This window comes from Pongo abelii, chromosome 6, assembly GCF_028885655.2.
Source record: "Pongo abelii isolate AG06213 chromosome 6, NHGRI_mPonAbe1-v2.0_pri, whole genome shotgun sequence".
In the NCBI taxonomy this organism is placed as follows: domain Eukaryota; kingdom Metazoa; phylum Chordata; class Mammalia; order Primates; family Hominidae; genus Pongo; species Pongo abelii.
In genome coordinates this window covers 11,522,876-11,543,910 of record NC_071991.2, presented here as the reverse complement: position 1 = coordinate 11,543,910, position 21,035 = coordinate 11,522,876, and the positions used below count along the sequence as shown (strand labels likewise).

The 21,035-nt window shown below is 51.4% G+C and overlaps 1 protein-coding gene and 1 long non-coding RNA gene across 15 annotated transcripts in view; both read right to left on the bottom strand.

Moving 5' to 3' along the window:
• Positions 1–18,343, bottom strand: part of CUX1 (cut like homeobox 1) — a 467,346-nt gene extending 449,003 nt beyond the window's left edge. For 6 of the 14 annotated variants that reach the window (XM_024249255.3, XM_024249252.3, XM_063725468.1 and 3 more), the window contains exon 1: positions 18,058–18,343. In XM_024249255.3, coding sequence (XP_024105023.1) covers positions 18,058–18,120 — 63 coding nt within the window. In that variant the 5' untranslated portion in view covers positions 18,121–18,343. Of the gene's footprint in view, positions 1–16,481; positions 17,249–18,057 lie in introns of those variants that run through there. The other 8 variants (XM_024249253.3, XM_063725460.1, XM_063725462.1 and 5 more) reach the window with 5 other exon arrangements.
• LOC129060598 (uncharacterized) lies at positions 526–8,735 on the bottom strand. The gene is made up of 2 exons (XR_008527395.1): positions 8,671–8,735; positions 526–6,143 (listed from the first exon to the last, which is right to left on the bottom strand). It is a non-coding gene; the product is annotated as an uncharacterized LOC129060598 (long non-coding RNA).
• Positions 18,344–21,035: the final 2,692 nt, after the last annotated feature.

Genomic DNA, 21,035 nt, shown 5'->3' with positions numbered 1-21,035 from the left:
ACTAGGCACTGAAGGCCATCCCTGGGCACCGCCCTGTGGATTCCACTTCCAGATTCTTCCCTGGAAGAATCGTGACAACAGGAGTCTGGGGATAAGGAAAGGCACGTGGCTGCACAGGGTAGGACCGATCAGAGGGGCCGGCCCAGCACCCCACCTACTCGGTCCTCATGTGAACACTGTGTGTCCCATTCTAGGACAGACTCTGCACCCCCCGTTAGAAGGAGATGCTAAGTGCCCTGATTTGGGGGGAAAAATTGGAGTGAAGATTTCTTAGCAAAATCACCTCCTCCTAACACAAAATAAAACCAGTCTGCAAAAAGGATACAGACTTTCTGGGAAGGCTAAAACCTCAGAGCTCTGTTTTAGGGTCTGATGCCACAGTGTACAGGTCCCAGAGCCCTGGACTTGGCTTCCTGGAAATACTACAGCACAGTAATGGTTTTTAACCTGACATCCATCTTCTGCTCTCCCACTCCTCGAGGTGACTGTCGCACTTTCTCCCTTCTCCATAAGCTTGCTTTTGGATTCTTTTTTTTTTTTTTTTTTTTTTAAGAGACAGTCTTCCTCTTGCTCTGTTGCCCAGGCTGGAGTGCAGTGGCACTGTCATACGTCACTGCGGCTTCCAACTCCTGGGCTCAAGCGATCCTCCTGCCTCAGCCTCCTGAGTAGCCAGGATCACAGGTGTGCACCACCATGCTCAGCTAATTTCTTTTTTTTTTTTTTCTGTAGAGACAGGGTCTCACTGTTGCCCATGCTGGTCTTGAACTACTGGGCTCAAGCGATCCTTCTGCCTTGACCTCCCAAAGTATTGGTGTCACAGGTGTGAGCCACCATGCTGGGCTAATTTCTTTTCTTTTCTTTTTTTTTTCTGTAGAGATGGGGTCTCACTGTGCTGCCCAGGCTGGTCTTGAATCCTGGGCTCAAGCGATCCTCCTGCCTCAGCCTCCCAAAGTGTTGGTATTACAGGTGTAAGCCACTGTACCTGGCTTGCCTTTCCGTTCCTTGAACCCTTCATGTTCAGTCGGACGCACCCTCCCTCCTTTTTCTCAGGAAAATACGTGAATCAGAGAAGAATGCCCTCAGGGAACCAGCCCTGAAGTTACTTTCCCAGCAAGACTTCTCTTTAACCTGCAGACAAGTCCAAGCCCTCCCACCCCTAAGCAGCTCCTCCCTGCACACCGCCACCCTCTCCGGCCCCTCCCTGCATGGCCATGGCGCTGCTCCTGGTAAGGTGGGGACCAGAGGCACCGGAGCAGGTCACAGGGCAGCCAGCCGACCCCCGTGCAGCCGCTCCGATGCGCCCAGAAGTGGCAGTCCTAGTACCAAGCAGACAGGAGCCCCCCAGCAGTAGGTACCTGCCTTGCCACCAGGTATCACTATAATTAGTCATTGTCATTGAAGCTGAATGCAATTAATTACAGAATTTTGAAAGGTTCGAGTTTATTTCCATTAGAATTACATCACGAAACCAGGCAATTACAAAGGATTACAGACAGAAAGCAAATAGGGATGAATAAAGGAACTCCAAGCCGACTCCCTGCGTGAGTCACGTCCAACGCCGAAGTGTGGGTCCTATCACCCCACTTGTGTTTGATAAACCTGTGGGGCCTGACTGGGTGGACGTCTGCACAGAGCCCGCCCCTGGAGGTGCCAGCCCCCTGCACCGCAGGTGCTGGGGACACAGTGGGCTCGCTGGATGTGCCATGTCGGTGGGGGACACTGATGACCACATCCTCCACAGGCTGTTCCCTGCCCCTGCTGTTCCCCAACCTCAGTTTTTCACACCCCTCTGGATGCCTGCAGAAATGCCACTCACCCATCTCTCCCATCACCCCTCAGTGATCCTTGCCTGAAATGCCAGGGCCAGGCACACTGAGTCTGGCACAGCCACAGCCTGGCATCCTCTCACCAGGCCATGACCACCACACCCTCCTGGTTCCATTATCACCCCTCCCTCCTCACTCTAGCCCGCCTTCCATGTGGGGCTTCCGGAAGGATCCTCCAAGACATACCCCAACAACTGAACCATCCCTCTTCAGTTTAAAAATCGGGGCTAGGCGTGGCGGCTCAGGCCTGGAATTCCAGCACTTTCGGAGGCTAAGGCAGGAGGATCGCCTGAGGCCAGGAGTTCAAGACCAGCCTGGGCAACACAGTGAGACCCCCATCTCTACAAAAAATACAAAATGTTAGCCCGGCTTGGTGGCGCATGCCTGTAATCCCAGCAACTCGGGAACCTGAGGTGGGAGGATCGCTTGAGCCCAGGAGGTCAAAGCTGCAGTGAGCTATAATCACACCACTGTACTGGAGCCTGGGTGACGGAGCGAGACTCTGTCTCTAAATAATAATAATAATAATAATAATAATAATAATAATAATAATAATAATAATAAGTTATTTCTCAGGGCCTTCAGAAGACAGAAGTAACTCTGTGGGGCTTTGGGTATCAGTCCTGCTCCGTCTGTTCCCAGGCCACTGGGCACTCACTTATCCCTTGCCTTTGTTTTCCATCCCCCTTGCAAGAATGTCAGTTCCGGCCGGGCATGGTGGCTCACGGCTGTAATCCCAGCACTTTGGGAGGCTGACGTGGGCGGATCACCTGAGGTTAGGAGTTCGAGACCAGCCAGGCCAATATGGCAAAACCCTGCCACTACTAAAAATACAGAAAATTAGCCCGGCATGGTGGTGCACACCTGTAATCCCAACCATTCGGGAGGCTGAGACAGGAGAATCACTTGAACCCAGGAGGCAGAGGTTGCAGTGAGCCGAGATTGCACCACTGCACTTTAGCCTGGACGACAGAGCAAGACTCCATCTTGGAAAAAAAAAAAAAGAATGTCGGTTCCTTGAGGGCAAGGATTCCATGTCTGGTCACTCAATTCCTATGCTAGAATGCTGCCTGGCACACAGGAGACACTCAATAAATGCTCAACAATGGCCTAAGGAAGTCTTTGGAGCAAGACAGCCAGAGTCCATCTTTCCAAACCCCTGCCCTGTCCACACAGCAGACACATCCAACCCGCTGCCATCGGACACCTCGTGATACCCCAATGTGTCCTGCATTCTCTGAGCAACCAGCAGGCCAGGAGTGTATTTCTTTGGGTAACCCAGGGGCTTGAACAGGATCCATTCGAGTCATCAGGTACCATGGAGATATGCTCAGAACACGAATGGATGCACGGCCCCAACGGCCTATGAAAAAAATGAGTCACCCCAAAACACACGGAACTGCCAACAACTTCACTCGAATGTGCTGTGTTATTTCTGAGACCAGTGCACATTTTTGCATATTTTGTCTTTAAATTTATAAATTTTTAACAAAACAAAGTGCATCATTATAAAAAAATCAGGCAGGCAAGAGTTATCTGGGCCGGGCGCGGTGGCTCACGCTTATATAATCCCGGCACTTTGGGAGGCTGAGGCAGGAGAATCACTTGAGCCCAGGAGTTTGAGACCAGCCTGGCCAACATACTAAGACCCTGTTTGTATAAAAATATGTCAAAAAAAATTAGCCAGGCATGGTGGGGCACACCTGTGGTCCAGCTACTAAGGAGGCTGAGGCAGGAGGATCACTTGAGCCTGGGAGTTTGCGGTTGCAGAGAGCTATGATCCCACCACTGCAGTTCACAACAGATCAAGACCCTGTCTCAAAACAACAACAACAAAAGCATCTGAATCCAGAGTGGCCCAAAACCTCAGTTTTCCAGTCCAATGATAATTCCCTGAGGAAAAGAAGCTAAGATCTCAGGGATGTCGCTGTGACCAGGCTGTTTCTCTCAGGCCAGTCGGCCACTGGTACATGTTTTAGGAAATCAATCTCTTAGAAAACACACGCCCAACATCCCATGTAGCTCAGAACAGAAGCCTGTGTGGTGGGTGCTGCCCCGATCATGTCAGGGGATCTGCATGGATTTGAGTGCAGTATCACTGCAGGGGCTACATCAACCAGTTTCCCAGGGGCTTGGAGAGTGGGGATCTGGTCTTGACCGTCACAGGGTTAAGTACAGGTATCAGTATCTACGGGCAATTCACTCCCCAGCACCCAGGGGCATAGCCCTGGCATCTCAGAGGAAAGTCCTGTAAAGAGACACCCCATCTAGCACTCACCGAACCGCCCACAGACAGGGCAGGCCGCTCCTCTGGGCCCCTCCGGCCCCATGACCAGGCCTCTCTCCTAACAGTTCCCCAAAACTGTCCCAACAAACTTGCTTCAGGCAAGGATGGGGCATCTGAGGATACCGAGTAATGCCAACAGGGGGGCTCCTTACAACCTGAGCCACAACCGTACCCCAACTATAAGATTAAGTTTGCTAATGGGAATGATGGGGCAGCTGTGATTCTATCATCAGATGGCCCTTCTCTGCGGGGCTGAGTTTGAAGCCTCTTGCCAGGGCAAGGCTCCAGCCAGGCCTCCCCGACAAAGTGCTCCCCTCAAGCCCACCCACCCCGGCCCCATTTCCATCCCCAGCTGCTCACTGCTAACTGACCCAGACCCAGCCAAGTTCATCTTGGGTGGCCCCTGAGAAGAGGTTCCTTCTGAGTCACCCGATGACCCCACTGCTTCGGCTGAGGGTTGTCTAGGGAACAGCGCGGGTCGGGAGGAAAAACACGCCTGGAGCTCGGCAAAGTCCAGGATGTAACCCCAACTCCCAGCTTCTCACCTGTGGCAGGTACGCAGCTCCATAGGGCTGTCATGCAAGTAACATGAAATAAACCAAGAGCCTAAGCCCGTGCCCACCCGCCATCTGTTCCCATGAAACCATTACTGTTAGTGCACAAAAACATAAAAATACAAAACAAAAATTGAAAAGCTCCTGTCTTGTCACCAGTGGATGTAAAACTGGATATGGTATGTGGAACCCAATCCTACAAGCAATATTCTCTCTCTCCACTACTCCTTTTGCTGAAACATCAAGCCGTCCTCACTCCAGAACATGGAAAGTCAAGAGAAAGGGGTGCTGTGCCAGTTCAAATTAATTCTTCACCCCACCCCACCCCAAGTGATGCAAAACTCTCCAGCACCAGCCAACACTCCAACAAAATCCTCCCCGGGCTTCAAACTCCAGGTTTCAACTCATCTTCCAGACTTCGGCACCCACTTTTCCACTGACCTTAAAGCCTCCTTTTCCCCAGGGGCTCGACTCCTGGAATTCCCTCCCACCAGCCCCCCAAAACCTCCATATCCCAAAGGGGGCACACCCCCTCCCCCTGCTGGGGATGGCTCCTCTCCCTCCACCCTGTCCCTGCAGACGCTAAGCCCACCTCTCATCAGCCAACCGCAATGGCCTGGGCATCCTGCCTCTCTAAGCCCTCCTCTCCCAGCCCTCACTTCCCCAAATCCAAGCAAATGCTTCTGCAGCCAGACAGTGACGTCACCTCTACAAAAATATCCTAGGTACTTTCTTGGACTAAATGAAGAGGGCACAAAGCCTATGAGGGCCACTGCTCTGAAATGGGGCCGACCCGGAGCAGGGCGTGCCTTTGCCCAGACACAGGCCAGACCCCTGGGACGGGGTTTGGGGGACAAGGCAGACGTGAGACATTCCTCCGATGCTGACACCCAAACCTCTGTGTTTCTTGCTGCTGGGTTTCTCTTAGATTTTTTTGGGTTTTGAGAACTACAACATGCACTTTCCCCATTCGTTCACATGGGGAAGTTTCTTCCCGCTCAGGCCATCAGCAGAGTCAAGCAACAAACCTCTGTCAAAAAATTGTTCTGCCCAGTGCTGTTTTTAAAAATGTGGATCTTTTTGTGTTCTATGTGCCACAGGTACAATTATACATACAGCTGACTCTCGAACACCACAGGTTTGAACTGTGTAGGGCCATTTACACGCAGATTTTTTTTTTCCATAATAAAAGTGACATTGAGTGGGGCTGGGTGCGGTGGCTCCCGCCCGTCATCCCAGAACTTTGGGAGGCCGAAGCGGACAGATATCTGAGGTCAGGAATTCTGAGACCAACCTGGCCAGCATGGTGAAACCCGTCTCTACTACAAAAATTAGCTGGGCGTCGTAGCGGGTGCCTGTAGTCTCAGCTACTCAGGAGGCTGAGGCAGGAGAATCACTTGAACCTGGGAAGCGAAGGTTGCAGTGAGTCGAGATCCGCCACTGCACTCCAGCCTGGGTGACAGGGTAAAACTCCATCTCAAAAAAAAAAAAAAAGTTACACCAATTGGGCCTGCTTCTCCTGACTCCCCCTCCACCTGCTCCAGCCCTTCCGTCTCCACCACCTTGAAACAAGACCAACCCCTCCTCTTCCTCCTCAGACTCCTCAATGTGAAGGCAAAGAGGATGAGGACCTTTATGATGATCCATTCTACATTCTGATTAGTAAATATATTCTCTCTCCTTATGACTTTCTTAATAACATTTTTTCTCTAGCTTACTTCATTCTAAGAATACAGTATATCACACATATTAACATACAAAATACATGTTAATCAAGCAACTGTTTATGTTATCGGTAAGGCTTCCCATCAGCGGTAGGCTATTAGTAATTAAGTTTTTGGGGAATGAAAAGTTTTACGTGGTCCTGGTGGCTCATGCCTATAATCTCAGCACTTTAGGAGGCTGGGACAGGAAGATTACTTGAACCCAGGAGCTCAAGACCAGCCTGGGCAACAAAGCAAGAACCTGTCTCTAAAAAAAGAAAAAAATTAAAAATTAGCCAGGCATGCTGGTGAGCGTCTGTAGTTCCAGCTACTGGGAGGCTGATGTGGGAGGACTGCTTGAGCCCCAGATGTCCAGGCTGCAGTCAGCTATGATTATGTCACTGCACTCTAACCTGGGTGACAGAGTGAGACTCCGTCTGAAAAGGAAGGGAAAGGAAAAGAAAAGAAAAGAGAGAAGAGGAGGGAAGGGGAGGGGAGGGGAGGGGAGGGGAGGGGAGGGGAGGAGAGGGGAGGGAAAGGGAGGGGAGGTGAGGGAAAGGGAGGGGAGGGGAGGGAAAGGGAGGGGAGGGGAGGGAAGGGGAGGGGAGGGAAGGGGAGGGGAGGGAAAAAAAGTTATAGGTGGATTTTTGACTGTGCAGGCAGGGTGGAGGGGAACAGAAGAAGGGATCAGCCCCTAACCCCCATGTTGTTCAAGGGTCAACTGTATTTTAACCAACACTTATGTTACTTTGCAAAGAAAGATAATTAATGGGACTGAAAAAGTAACACTTATGTTACTTTGCACAGAAAGATAATTAATGGGACTGAAAAAGAAACATCTATTCCATAGGTGTACCTATCAGTAGCTTTCAAAACACAGCCGTTTTAATATAATCTACCTGCTTTCACTATATTAAAAAAAAGAATTAATTTTGCATTCTTAAGCAGCTGAATGAGTACTAAATCAGACACACAAGGCAGAGAGTGGGGGCCTGTGTGGCGATGGTGTGGTGGGTACCCAAGGGATAATCAGGGCAGAGGGAGGGAACCCAAGCTCAGAGGGGAGCCCTAGAGATCCCTGGCCACCCCACGACTGTTCTGCTGGAAAGCCCTCTCTCCCACACCTCCCCAAGCACACGGAACTCAGTGGGCGCCCCCTGCCCACTCCCCGACCCGCCTTCCAAGCCCTTCCTGCAGCCTTCCCAGAGGCTCAGACACACTGCTCCATCCATCCCAGCCTCGTCCTGCCAGTCCTGTCTGCCCCTCTAGGCGAGAAGCCACTGCTATTTTAAGTCTCCATCACTACTGCCGGGCACACAGGGGCAAAAGAAAAAGGAATGCATGAAATAGGCTTGAAGGCCGGGCGCAGTGGTTCACACCTATAATCCCAGTACTTTAGGAGACCAAGGAGGGAGGATCACTGGAGCCCAGGAGTTCAAGACCGGCCTGGGGAACAGGGCAAAACCCTGTCTCTAAAAAAAAAAAAAAATTGAAAAATCAGCCAGACATGGTGGTGCATGCCTATAGTCCCAGCTACCCGGGAGGCTGAGGTGGAAGGATTGCTTGAGCCCGGGAGGTCAAGGCTTCAGTGAGCTATGATCTCACCACTGCACTCCAGCCGGGGCAACAGAGCAAGACCCTGCCTCAAAAAATCAAAAAAAAAAAAACAAAAAAATTCTGAAGTAGGCTTGAAGCTCAGATGTACAGAGGGAGGATGAGGGAGCTCCCCTAAATAAGCAAGATTCTGGAGTCATTCTAGCTGCGATGGAAAAGGTTTAGGTGGGGCAGAAAGGACTATCAGGAACTCTGTCTGCTACCCTAAGAAATGTCGTCTCCATTCTGTGCCTAAGTGGGCCACCATGGATGTTTGAGGAGAGGAATGGCATGATGAAATCAATGGTTCGGGAAGATTAATCTGGCAGCTGCATTTATAACGGATTGCGACCTGTTTCGAATGGGCTGTTTTGAAACAAGTAAAAGATGATACACTCAGCTCGTGTGTGTTAGAAAGACTTGACTCTCACACACAATAAGCAGTCCCGAAGACTAACTGCAAACACACACACACACACACACACACACACACACACACAGATTTCATTAAGGTATCAGGGCGTTTTAAGATGACAGCATAATTATATACCAACACAGAGCCACGTAAAACAATCACAAACTACTTCTTATTCTCCTGACAATGACATTCAACCATAACTGGCAATATCCTTCCTCTCCCAGTCCCACGTCGATGCTGACAAACTGCGGGACCAGGGCTGAGGACCAGGTGGAGGGGAAGAGATTACCAAGCTTTCCGTCTGGGACGGCCAGCTCCGGGTGGTAGCTTTACGATTCCGCAGCACAGCTCTCCAAGGGCCCCGGCCACCTTGTGGTCCTCCAGGCTCACCGGTGACTGCAGGCTCCTGGATCCCATGGAGCAGAAACCTGAACTTGTCTCCCACTTGGCGGAGTGACGAGACAGCATGCGTTACTGTGTAAGCAACGAGCTGAGATACGGCTGAAATAAAGCAATTCTGGTAAATGAATGTTTCTATGCTGGTTTAAACACATGCTCCTCTGCTCTCAATTTTCTGTCTCAAACCTGTATGGCTTATAACATCTCTGCTGTGTGAATAGGAAGGGAAGACGGGATTTGATTTACAGCTCTGGTCGTAATTTTAGCTGTAATCTCTGTATGTTGGGGACTCCAGCCCTTTTTCTTTTGAAACGTTGGTGTTCTCCAGGCGGTTGCTGACTACGTTCTCGGCGAGGACACAGCAGAACTGTATGCAACAGAAATAATTCACTGGACCCAGGACTGCATGGGTTCAAGTTCTGGGTCAACTACTTGGTGAAAAACAGAAAATAATATGTTTCACCATTATCTGCCACACCTTTCAGAGTGACACAGAAATGGTGACGGGAGCCACAGAATGTTCCCAGTTCCAGAGGGAGAACGAAAGTCTTTTCCAAACCTCATCAAAAACATTACATGTATACGATTCCCTCCAGCGAGAATTTTATTTTTAATTTTCATTTACATAGTATCTTTCTTCCAAGAATCTCAAAATAATGGAGCTGTAGAAATACTTGTTTAAAAAAAAAAAAAGTTGTCACAACACAGGAAGGGACAGGCTTGGCAGGGCAGGAGAAGGGCGAGAAGTGACAGGCCATCCTGACAGCAAGGACTCCAGCTAACACCCGGAGGCTAGGCTGAGGGTGGCTCCGAGCCGGCCCTTCCCTCACTGCAGCCCGGGGCTTTACCAGTGCTCACAGCTTCAGGCTCTTCAAAACAAAGATTTACCTTTGGTATCATCTGCTACCTTTTATCAAATTATTTTTTATCTAAATAATCATTTCTCCCCTAGAAACAGGAGGGGAAAGTGGCAATAAGCCAGAGAAACTTACAGGCCCAAAACAACAACTCAACAAAGGTGTCTAAAAAGAGTGGAGGCCAGGCACGGTGGCTCACACCTGTAATACCACCACTTTGGGAGGCCGAAGTGGGTGGATTGCTTGAGGTCAGGAGTTTGAAACCAGCCTGGCCAACATGGTGAAACTCTGTCTCTACTAAAAACACAAAAGTTAGCCGGGCGTGGTGGTGCACGCCTGTAATCCCAGCTACTCGTGGGGGCTGAGGCACAAGAATCACTTGAACCTGGGAGGTGGAGGTTGCGGTGAGCGGAGTTTGTGCCACTGCACTCCAGGCTGGGCGACAGAGAGGCTCCGTCTCAAAAAATAAAATAAAAAGAGTTGATATTTGTTCTGTCTTAAAGATATAAAACTATATTAGAGAAAACAAAATCATGGCAATTCATTAGGGAGAAAGCCCCAGTTTAAGAAAAATTGTCTTGCTTTTGGGGGGAAATGGAAAGAAGGTTTTGTGTTGCATTTTGTTTTTTGGTTTGGTTTGGTTTTTTCATATGCTGGGTGGACAGGATCTGAATGTCTTACATTTAACAAAAAGCTGTCAACACCCAGATAAATTTTTAATGACGGTACGACAGGCATTCTATTTCTCACTGTTTCGCAATACTCACTTAAGAAAGAGCTAATTTGTCAATTTGTTTTTCCCTTAACCAAACTCGGAACACCTCATAACCCGTGGTTCATTTTTTAAAAAAATGTTAACTGCATTTCCTTATTGAATAAGCACAGCCCAATAGAAGGGTATCTATAAGAAAACAAGCAGTGTGCCAGTATCCACTCAAAGTAACCCGAAGAAAGAACAAGCCACTTCCCTGGTGTCTCAGAATAAGCTCTGTTAATTTCCTCCTTTGTTAACTGCATCAATCACACACGGTCAAGACCATCCAGACCATCCAAGATTTCAAGCTTTGGCTGATGGAGTCAGCCAGGGCCTGGTCCACTCTGGGGGGGCCTGTGCTTTATAAAGGTTTGGACCCCTTATTGGGCTCATTTTCACAAAGGTTTTCATGAAAGGAAGCAGAACCAAGTCAGTTTCACTTACTATGAAACTCCTGGCTGGCTAGTTCTTGAGTTGCTGGCAGTGTTAGTAAATCCCTGGGAGGAACACTGCCATCCTTGGCTCCGTTCCAGTCACCTGTGTGATTATGTTTCTCTGTGTAGGAAGACCCCTGAGGGTGGGATCTGTACCAATCCTGCTTGTGGGGTCAGCCAGGGATTGGGCGACGAACTTTGTGGCCACAGTACCTGCACTTCCCATGGCCCGAGGCTCTAATCACAAAATTTCTGCCAACGGTCCTGGGCCTCCTGCAGTAAGGAAATGCCGCTGGATTAAAATAAAGAAATTGACAATCTTTATTTTGTGCACTAACATCATCCTCTCTGAATTTAATTACAACAAAATTAAAATTATTTTTATTAGAGAGGTGTTAGCTTTTTAAAGGGAAGATTCTTGACAGGTTTTACAACAAATTAGATGTCTTTTTTTTTTTTTTTTTTTTTTTTTTTTTGCTGAGACAGAGTCTCGCTCTGTCACCCAGGCTGCAGTGCAGTCACACGATCTCAGCTCACTGCAACCTCCACCTCCTGGGCTCAAGCAATTCTCATGCCTCAGCCTGCCGAGTAGCTGGGATTATGGACATGCACCACCACGCCAGGCTAATTTTTGTATTTTTAGTAGAGATGAGGTTTTGCCATGTTGGCCAGGCTGGTCTCGAACTTCTGACCTCAAGTGATCTGCCCCCCTCGGCCTCCCAAAGTGCTGGGATTACAGGCATGAGCCACTGCGCCTGGCCTTAGACATCTTTCGAAAAGAATGGTTCACCCTCACTGTGTAATACCCGAATAGGGCAGCACAAATGCTTTTTAAAAATCTTTTAAGTCACAAGCCAGGTGCTTCAAAGCTGTTTCAGGCGCAGCACAAATGAGGGGAACAGCACAGGTTCCCCTCAGTCCTGGTTCATTTCCTGCAGGGAAACCTCCATCCCCGCCAAAGACCACTCTCCTCCATCAACCTTCTCAGAAGACAGCAGAGAAGCTGGACTGATTACAGCTCAGCAAATCCAAAATTGCTCCATACCAAACCTTAGCTGTCCTCAGCAGGAAAATCCAACACTGACACACCATCGAAACTTGGTTCTGAAACACATCCCAAAACCAGGGTGATCGACTGCTTTTCAAGACCACGCCTTGGAAATAGAATGGGTCAAATGACACAGTCAATCCAGAGGGCCCTGCCATTAATATTTAAGAAAATATCGGCCGGGCACGGTGGCTCACGCCTGTAATCCCAGCACTTTGGGAGGCCGAGGCGGGCAGATCACGAGGTCAGGAGATCGAGACCATCCTGGCTAACACGGTGAAACCTCATCTCAACTAAAAATAGAAAAAATTAGCCGGGCGTGGTGGCGGGCGCCTGTAGTCCCTGCTACTCCTGAGGCAGGAGAACAGCGTGAACCCGGGAGGCGAAGCTTGCAGTGAGCCGAGATCGCGCCACTGTACTCCAGCCTGGGCCACAGAGCCAGACTACGTCTCAAAAAACAAAACAAAACAAAAAAAGTAGCCAGGCATGGTGGCGGGCGCCTATCGTCCCAGCTACTTGGGAGACTGAGGAAGGAGAATGGCCTGAACCCGGGAGGCGGAGCTTGCAGGGAGCCGAGATCGCACCACTGCACTCCAGCCTGGGCGACAGAACCACGTCTCAAAAAAAAAAAAAAGAAAAAGAAAATAGGCCGGGTGCGGTGGCTCACGCCTGTAATCCCAGCACTTTGGGAGGCCAAGGCGGGCGGGTCACGAGGTGAGGAGATCGAGACCATCCTGGCTAACACGGTGAAACCCCGTCCTCTACTAAAAATACAAAAAATTAGCCAGGTGTGGTGGCCGGCGCCTGTAGTCCCAGCTACTCGGGAGGCTGAGGCAGGAGAATGGTGTGAACCCGGGAGGCAGAGTTTGCAGTGAGCTGAGATAGTGCCACTGCACTCCGGCCTGGGGGAAAGAGCGAGACTCCGTCTCAAAAAAAATAAGAAAATATCCCCCTCACCAAGTTAATACTTTTTTGGTTGCTGGTGGAGTTTATATTCTCTAAATGTAGAACTTTTTTGGGGGGGGGAAGTATCTTCTCTCTGAATTCTATATCATTATTGGGGTATAATAAAATGTACCTAACATGCTCTGGTCAGTCAAGGTTCATCAAGTCAGAAATCACAAATGAATTCACAAATTCTTTGCTCTAAAGTCATATAACAATGCAGATATTAAATTGCTTGTCTAACTATACCATTAGATTCCTTTTTCACTCTATTATCGGCACACACACACACTTCTCTCGGCATCCAGGCATTCACAGGTATCCAGTTCCTAAAGCGCCCAGCACGACTGCTTTGTCCAGGTAAGTAACAGTGGGACATAAGGAGAGGCTGTGGGGCCCCTCTACAAATAGCTTCGACAAAACGAATGGCTATAAGTGAAAAGTGTCCCTGGGCTTTGCTATAAAAAGACTCAAACATGGGATTCCAAGAATTCCACCTGTTTCCAATTAGATACCAGAATTGCTTGAGTGTTTAAGCTACATTCGCTTGCTACTTACACAAAACAATTCTTCCGGGTTTTTCGAACATTTTAAATATGTTAAAATAAGATTAAGGGTCTGGTTTAAACAATCGGAGGCAGGGAAATTTCGGTGGAAACCAAAACTCTCTCTCTGCAGCGATAACGTGGGGCTTCAGACAAAACAAAAGGACAAAACAGACAAATTTCTGTCTTTGACAATTATAATAAAAGTCACTTTTCATAGAGAGAGCAATTATATTTTTTAAAGTTATGTATTCAATAATTTTAAATAGGTCTTAAGTAATTTCTACAATAACTCACGATCCTGGATCCTGTATATTCGAATAATGGTTAGAGTTGCCTTTTACGCAGCATTTGTGTTACAATTCGTCAGATATACCTGTCTGTGAAATTTACACGTGACAAATGTGTAAACTATTTGAAATGGAAGCACGGGTAGGAATTTAACCTACCTCTGTAGGATTCTTCATATGATGAATTTCTCTGTTTATGAAATGTATGAGTTTTCCCCTAACGTGTCCTTCCTTCATTTCACTAAAAACAGACGTTCCTGGGGCATTACAGAGGAGCTGAAACAAATGTGGATTTTCTACTTCTAGCCTTGTTTTCTCTCCTAAGACACAGAAAGTGAGTACAGCCTCAGGAGTGGTTTTGATTGTTTACTGCTACAGGTAGACCCAGAAGGGAATCAGAGGGCACAAACTACTGTTCCTTCACAGCTCCCATATAAACCCTGGTGGGTTTGTCTTAACTGTGCAAAAACAGGAGACTTTTTAAATAGCCATTAAAGGTTTTAGGCTCAGCACAGTTCACCAGACTGAATTTTTAAGGTTAGCTCAGTGGATTTAGGAGAGAATCATTCCTGAAGGTATTGGACTATTTGGCCCTTTCAACTTTCTTAGGTTGGCTAACTACTGACAGAAGATACACGAAGCCGAGGATGTAGTCAAAGGGGTCTCTGTGGACTCAACTGTACCAGGAGTTGTTGCATTAACTCACCACTTGTACCTTTAAGGAAAAAAAGAGTTTCACATAGGAAAAAACTTAAATCAACTGCCAATGACCCCTTCCCACATCCAACCTCAAAGACACCCATATTAAAAGAACCAAGAAAACAAAAGCAGGAGCAGCAGTGGTGTAATTTCTTGAACTGTTCTTTTATAAAGGGTACTAGATGGGACATTTTAATTAAAATAATATACTTATTATGGCAAACAGTACTGGACAGCCAGTAACATACACACTTCCACAACAGGGGGAAGAAAAGCCATCAGAAAATGGACTTTCAGCAAAACTGAAATTGTTTTTTGATTCTGAAAAAGGAGGCAACTTTTCAAGTTTACTTTTGCAGAGGCGGCTTAAAGGGGAAGGCTGGTCACTATGTGGGAATAGTGTCCCAAAGGGAAGGCAATCATTGGCGGGCCCCATCCCAAAGAGTTCAAAGCTCCACTAACATACAGAGTGCCATGAGCTTTGTCTTAGAAACTGTCCTCTTTTCAAATATGTATTTAAAAGACAAATTTATACAACAGTGCTTTTCTTATTTAAAAAGAAATCCTGGTTTTTACAAGTCTGAGATAGGATAAAAAACTTGTCCAACTAGTCTTAGCAATACCAAAGCACTGAAACTTCTATGCCATAAGCCTTTGGGACTAAAAAGGAAACGGAATAAAACACAGTCTTCAGAAACTCTCTTCCTGAGCACGCACTCCTGTGCCAAGGCGGCAGCTTCAAGACCCAGGAAGCCGAGGGACTAGAACCCAGTGAGCCAGGGTTGCAGAACTGCGGAACTGCCCAACCTCACCTGGACCCGCTGACATCTCCAACCTGGATTTCTCTCTGCTAAGACCGATCAGCCTCTTTACCCCCAGGTGGCAACCCAATCTCAGTATAAAGAGGTCTGGAAAAATGAGAAAAATCTGGAACTAATGAATTCTCTCTCAAACTGTCGTTCTATTGACTCACTGACTATCGGTGGGAATTAACCAGACACCAACTCCAAAGGCCTCCTCACCGCCCAGAGAAAAGAACCAGATTGGCCTGAGACTTGAACTTTGACATTCCGTATTCGATTGAAGTTTGCAAACCCATTGGAAATCATCTAAGGCCAAATCGTTAGCAACCACCAAAAGCAAAGGAGTAAAGAGGAATGGCATTCAAATAAGGGATTTTGTTTTGGGGTTTGGTTTTGGTTTCTTCTTAATATCCACATAAAGTGCAAGTAAACTGACATGGAAACTTTCGGTGGAATCCTGGAGCCCTGATGCCCTGAAGAAGTAGCTAATATGGGGGACAGGATGGTTTAGAGTTCTTACAATCTAGTAACTCTAGAAACCAAATCCATTTTCCAGGCAATTTTGCCAGGATGCTTTAAAAAAGACACTTCATTGATATTAAGCTAGGATGTCACATTTAGGAAGACAAGAGAGAAAAATAATAATAATAAGGTTTGTCTCTTAAAACTCCACAACGGGTTTTACAGTAAGCACAGGAATTAAATTATGGTAAAAGGGAGCTATTTTTACTAAAACAGGGTAGACCAATTTATCAAAAATGCCATTCGGCTGTGTTCATTACATCCAGGAATCTAATTTACACAATAGACACTTTGGAGTAATCTATTTTAGTCAATAAATACTTAAACTCCTTTAAGTTTTAATCTTATCGGAAATACATATTTCGCATAGTCTTCTTCCTAGTTAAGCGAGAAATTTCAGGAAATTTCATAACGACTATGACTCGGCTTTATCGTTCTTAGTAGGCAAGAGCAGAAAACAAGCATATACAATTAAAGTTGTCAGATTCCATTTAAATATGTTTTAATGCAACCCGCTTCGTTTCATACAAGCCTGCATCTCGAGCTTTGCTCCCAAAGGTATTGCTGTAGGTCCCTGTCACCAGTCCTCCAGGTTAGGAAAGTTCAGCCAAGTTTACCTTCACGCACACCTTAGCAGCTGGGAGCAGCTGCAGTTCCCCAGGGGCCCTGAGGAACCCTCCTATCCCCTCCCAGAGCACCAGGCCGCCCTGGGGCATTCTAAGCCGCGGGACCCGGGCACCCCCCGACATCCCGGGTTCCCTTCGCGCCTGCAATCTCGGGACTTCTGGCCCACACGCCGCTCACCTTCAGCTTGGCTCCGGCTACGCACAACATCCACCTGGCAGAGTCCCGGGGCTGTCCGGGCGCCGCGGGCGCCGAGCTGGCACGTGCGGGGCGGACCCTAAGGGTGCGCCGCTCCTCCGGGCGGGGGGTGGCAGGCGGGCATTCGCCCCCTGGGCACGGCGGCGGCTCGGGCGCGGGCCGGGGAGCCCCGGCACGGTCCCCCCGCGGCGCCGGGGACTCCGCGCGCGGACCACCGCCCGGCACGCCACAGTCCCAACGGGCCCCCGGGGCTCTGCTTTCGAAAACCCGGCCCGAGAAGGCATCTCCGAGCGCACCCGCCGCGCGCTCCATGGCGGGCCCTGCAGAGAGGGCAGTAGCCCCGAGGGGAGGCAAGGAAGGGACCGGGCACGGCAGGTCACCGGGGGCCGCCGGAGCCCCCAGGTGCGCGGCGATCGCGGCTCGGACCGGCGGCGGGGAGACAGCGTACCCCGCCCGGGCACCCGGGGGAACAGCGCGGGGCCTGCGTTCAGGGAAAGTTGCAGCCTCCTCCTCCCGCGCCCGCACCCGGCGGTCCGGGACACCGGGACCCAGCGGCACTGCGCGCGGGGCACCCCCGCAGCCCGTCGCCAAGTTTCCCCAAAGCGCCCCCGCGGGGGTCCGCCACGGAGGGACAGGTCCGCGTCACCGACACAGGCACACAAAAGAGCGGGGCGGCCGCGAGGTGCGCGGGTGGCCCCGGGGCGCTCCCCGGGACGTAAACAAACCCGGGGGTCCGCGCCGGGAGCCACACGCGGGGTGCCGGAGCGGCGGCGCGGCCCGGGCCGGTGACAGCCGGGGGCGGCGGCCGGGGCCGGCCGGGGGTAGGGAGCGCGGGCGCCCGCCCGGCCACCCGCCCGCCTGGCCGGAGCCGGGCCGCGCCGCCGCCGCCGCCGGTGGCCGCTCTGACCCTCCCCCGAGCCGGCGGCACCACAGCGCCACCAGCCCCAGCTCCGCCGCGCCGGCGGCAGTGGCGGCGGCTCCTCCTGGAGAGGCAGGCGCTTCACCCCCCGCAGCAACTCCCCACAAACTTTCCCCGGGAATACGGCGGGCCGGGGGCGCGGGGCAAGCGGGCGGGCGCCACCGCCGGGCCGCGGCCCCCTCCCGGCGCCCGCCGCCGCCCGCCCCCCGCCGCCTGCTCCCCGCTCCCCGCTCGCGCGCGCGCCCCGCGGGCCGCCGGGGCCGCCCCCTCCCCGGTCCCGCGGCGGCAACGGCGGCGGCGGCGCTGGCGGCGGCGGCGGCGGCGGCGCGGGGCCCGGGGGGGCGCCCGGGGTGGGGGCAGACACCGGGGGCAGTGGTGGCGGCGGCGGCTCCCGGCGCCATCTTGGGCTGATCGATGAATTGAACAAAGAGGATCAATTTCCGATCAAGCGAGTGATCAATGGGGGCCGGGGAGCGGGAGGGACTCGGCCCCGACTCGGCCCCGCGGTGCCCGGCACCCCCCTCCTCCCCGCCGCCGCGGGCCCCCCGGCGGCTGGGCCAGCCCGGGGCCCCCGGCGGAGGCCGCGACCGCCCGCAGCCCCCACCCCCGGGCGCGAGGCCGAGCGCGGAGGAGCCTGACCTGCAGCTGCTGTAAATCAAAGCGCTTCCAATATTGAAACATCGATCCCACATTGGCCGCCATCTTGAGACATATTGAGACGGAGTGAGCGGCTGATAGAGAGGGGGCTGGAGTTCAGGAGCCGCCAGGAGGCAGCAGGCGGGCGGCGCCAAAACCCGGCCTGGAGCCGGCCGCCGCCGCCGCCACCGAGGACGCGGACTCCTCCTCACGGCGCCGCCGCAGCCATGGCGAGCCCGAGCCGGAGCCGGAGTCGCAGCCCCAGGGCGCGGCGGCCGCGGCCCGGCCTCGCGCGCGCGGCCCCGGCCCCTGCTCCCCCAACCCCCCGACCGCCGCTCTCCCCCTCCCCTCCGCGGGCCGGCCGGCGACCCCCGCCCCTCGGGACAACCCCCCCTCAAAGTCCGCGGTCGCGCCGGCCACAGACCCGGCCCCGAGGGGGCGCTGGAGGGCAGCGCCCGGGGTCCCCCGGCACCGCGCACCTGGGGAGGGCTGGGGGGGGGGGTCTCCCGCAGGGATCGCGATCGCCCGCGGTGGCCGAGCGCAGCGCCTTCAAGGCTCCTGTTGGGGGGAACGTCGGAGCGCCCGTGTAGTGGTTAGTGTCCAGAGCGCGGAGACGCCGCTACCACCTGCCCGGGACCCCCCCACCAGACCCCTGAGTGGCTCAGGCCCCCCGCAGCGGCGTGCGTGGGAGGCGCCCCGACGGTGGACGGCGACACTCTGATCCCTCTGCGCCCAGCGAGGACGGGGACACCGAGACGACCAGGAACAGCGTGGCATGTTTGGAGGAGTGGAGTTGAGGGGGAAACAGCCCTGACCCTCTCGGGGCCGCACGCGTGGATGCCCCACACCTGGACCGCGGCGGTGCCAGCGTCGCACCCGAACGCACCCCAACGGCGGTGGCGATGGGGGTCCCGGCAGCCCCCATTCGCCCAAGCCGTTCCAGTTTAGGCCACGACAGGAAAAGTCTGGGAGCCCAGTTCTGTGTCCCCCCGCGCCGCTTCAGCGGAACAGCCCAAGAAACTTCCTGTGGTTCAGACACCTTGGTTTGTTGCAACTTTGGGCGCAGAAAGTTGGAAAGTGTGGGTGCACTCACTGAAAACGGAAAGCGTGGTCCCAAGTTTACAGAAATGCTAAAATGCAAGCCAAAAAATAAATTCTCTTTTGATTTCTCTCCTCGCGGAAAGCTGGCGAAAGCACACGTTTTATGATCGTCATCTTTCATTGATTTTACACACGTGTGACTTGGAGTTTCCAGTAGGAATACTGTTCTTTGACTCTCCCGTACTTCATTGAACGAGTAATTAGTTAAAACAAGTCCCCAAATTCCTTAATCTCAAAATGCATATGTAAATAAAATCTGTATAGGATACAAAATAAAACGCGCAAGTGGAAAACAATTGCTTTTCAAGCGAGTTCGAGGGTTGGCGCAGTGAATTCGGCATTTTTGGAGGAAGAGGCTGGAAATGAAAGTCCCAAGATTTAGAGAACACGCGTGTCTCCAGGTCTTGCGCTGCTGGCCAGGGGCCTCAGTTTCCCCAAGGGGAGGCTCCTGATGTCGGGAACGGGGTTCACTGCCTCCCCAACGCAACCTTGACTCGCTGGTGGGTGGGAGCGCGCTGGCGTCGGGGGGCACGTTGCGAGCCTCCACCCCAGATGCGGTGACGCCGCGCAGAGCAGGGCACTGTGGATCTCGGGTGACCAAGGGCTGCCTCTGTGTGGGGCGCCCCAGCCCGCGCGCGCAGTCGGCCGGCCGCCGCGCTGTAGCTCCGACCGCGCCGCCCGGTAGAGGGCAGCGGCGCCCCGACACTCGGGTCCTCGGGTCCCCGCGCACGTGCCCACCGGCGCGCCCAGGCCCCCGCGCCTGGCCACGCCCTGTCCCGGATTCAGGCTCCTGGCGGGAAGCGGCATTGCCACCGCGGGACACTACTGTGCCGGGGAAATGCGACTTCTAAGGATGCCTGCACACTCGGGGAGGCGGCGGGGGTGGGGGGTGGTGCTTCCGCCTTCCCTTCCCATGTCTATTTCTGCGGTGGCAGGCAGGCGAGACCTAGGAATTGCGCTAAAGGTGGCTAGACAAATAAAATGTGCAGGGGCTTAAAAAAAAAAAAAAAAAAAAGAAATCCCTCCCATGGGGAAGGCTCAAGGAAGGATCAGGGAAATGGTTTGGATTTGATGCAGATGTTCTCAATCTAATTATCGTGTAGATCCCCTGGGTTTGAACCAAAAAAGTGAAATATATATGACCTGTGTAATACTCCCGAAATACATCTGGTTGGAATTCAGGATTCTGAATCCATGGCAATATTTTAGAAATAAATCTGATGACTATTAAATACCGTTGTTACATTTCTGGTTATATTTATATTATTTACATGCTAACCTGACTTAGTACAGACACACTATATTGGATGGCCCAGAGGTTAACCTCTATTTAAATACAGTTTAGATTTCTCCCACCAAAGCTTTGGGTTACATAAACCTTGTTGCTCTCTGCAGGGGGTGGTGGGAAGGGGGGAGTTTAGAATAACTTTCACCAGCACCATAAAACGTTACTTTGTAAAAAGAAAATCATTCAAAATAAACCACTGATCAAAAGTTATCTGCGTTGAGTGAAACAGCAGAGACCTAAAAAAAATTTTTAAAGTGCACTTGATTTTTCTTGAGCAAGTATAGACACAGAATAAAAGCAAATTGTATTTATTTCCAAAGACTGTTTTGTTTCTTTTGTATTGTTTCAGATTGACTTTTAGCCCCACCATTGTAAAAACCCAGAAATACCCACTGGCAGGGTGGATCTACAAAGCTGTGCACTGCATAAAATATTTACAAAATATTTTATAGGTTTTAGGACCTAGATTTCCACTGGCACCTACAAAGATAATACAGTAATGGCTATGACCTCCCAGAACATAGTGTGAGAGGCAGGTAAGTTCTCAAGATAAATGGCCCAGTACCAAGAAATACCTCGGGCACCTGGACAC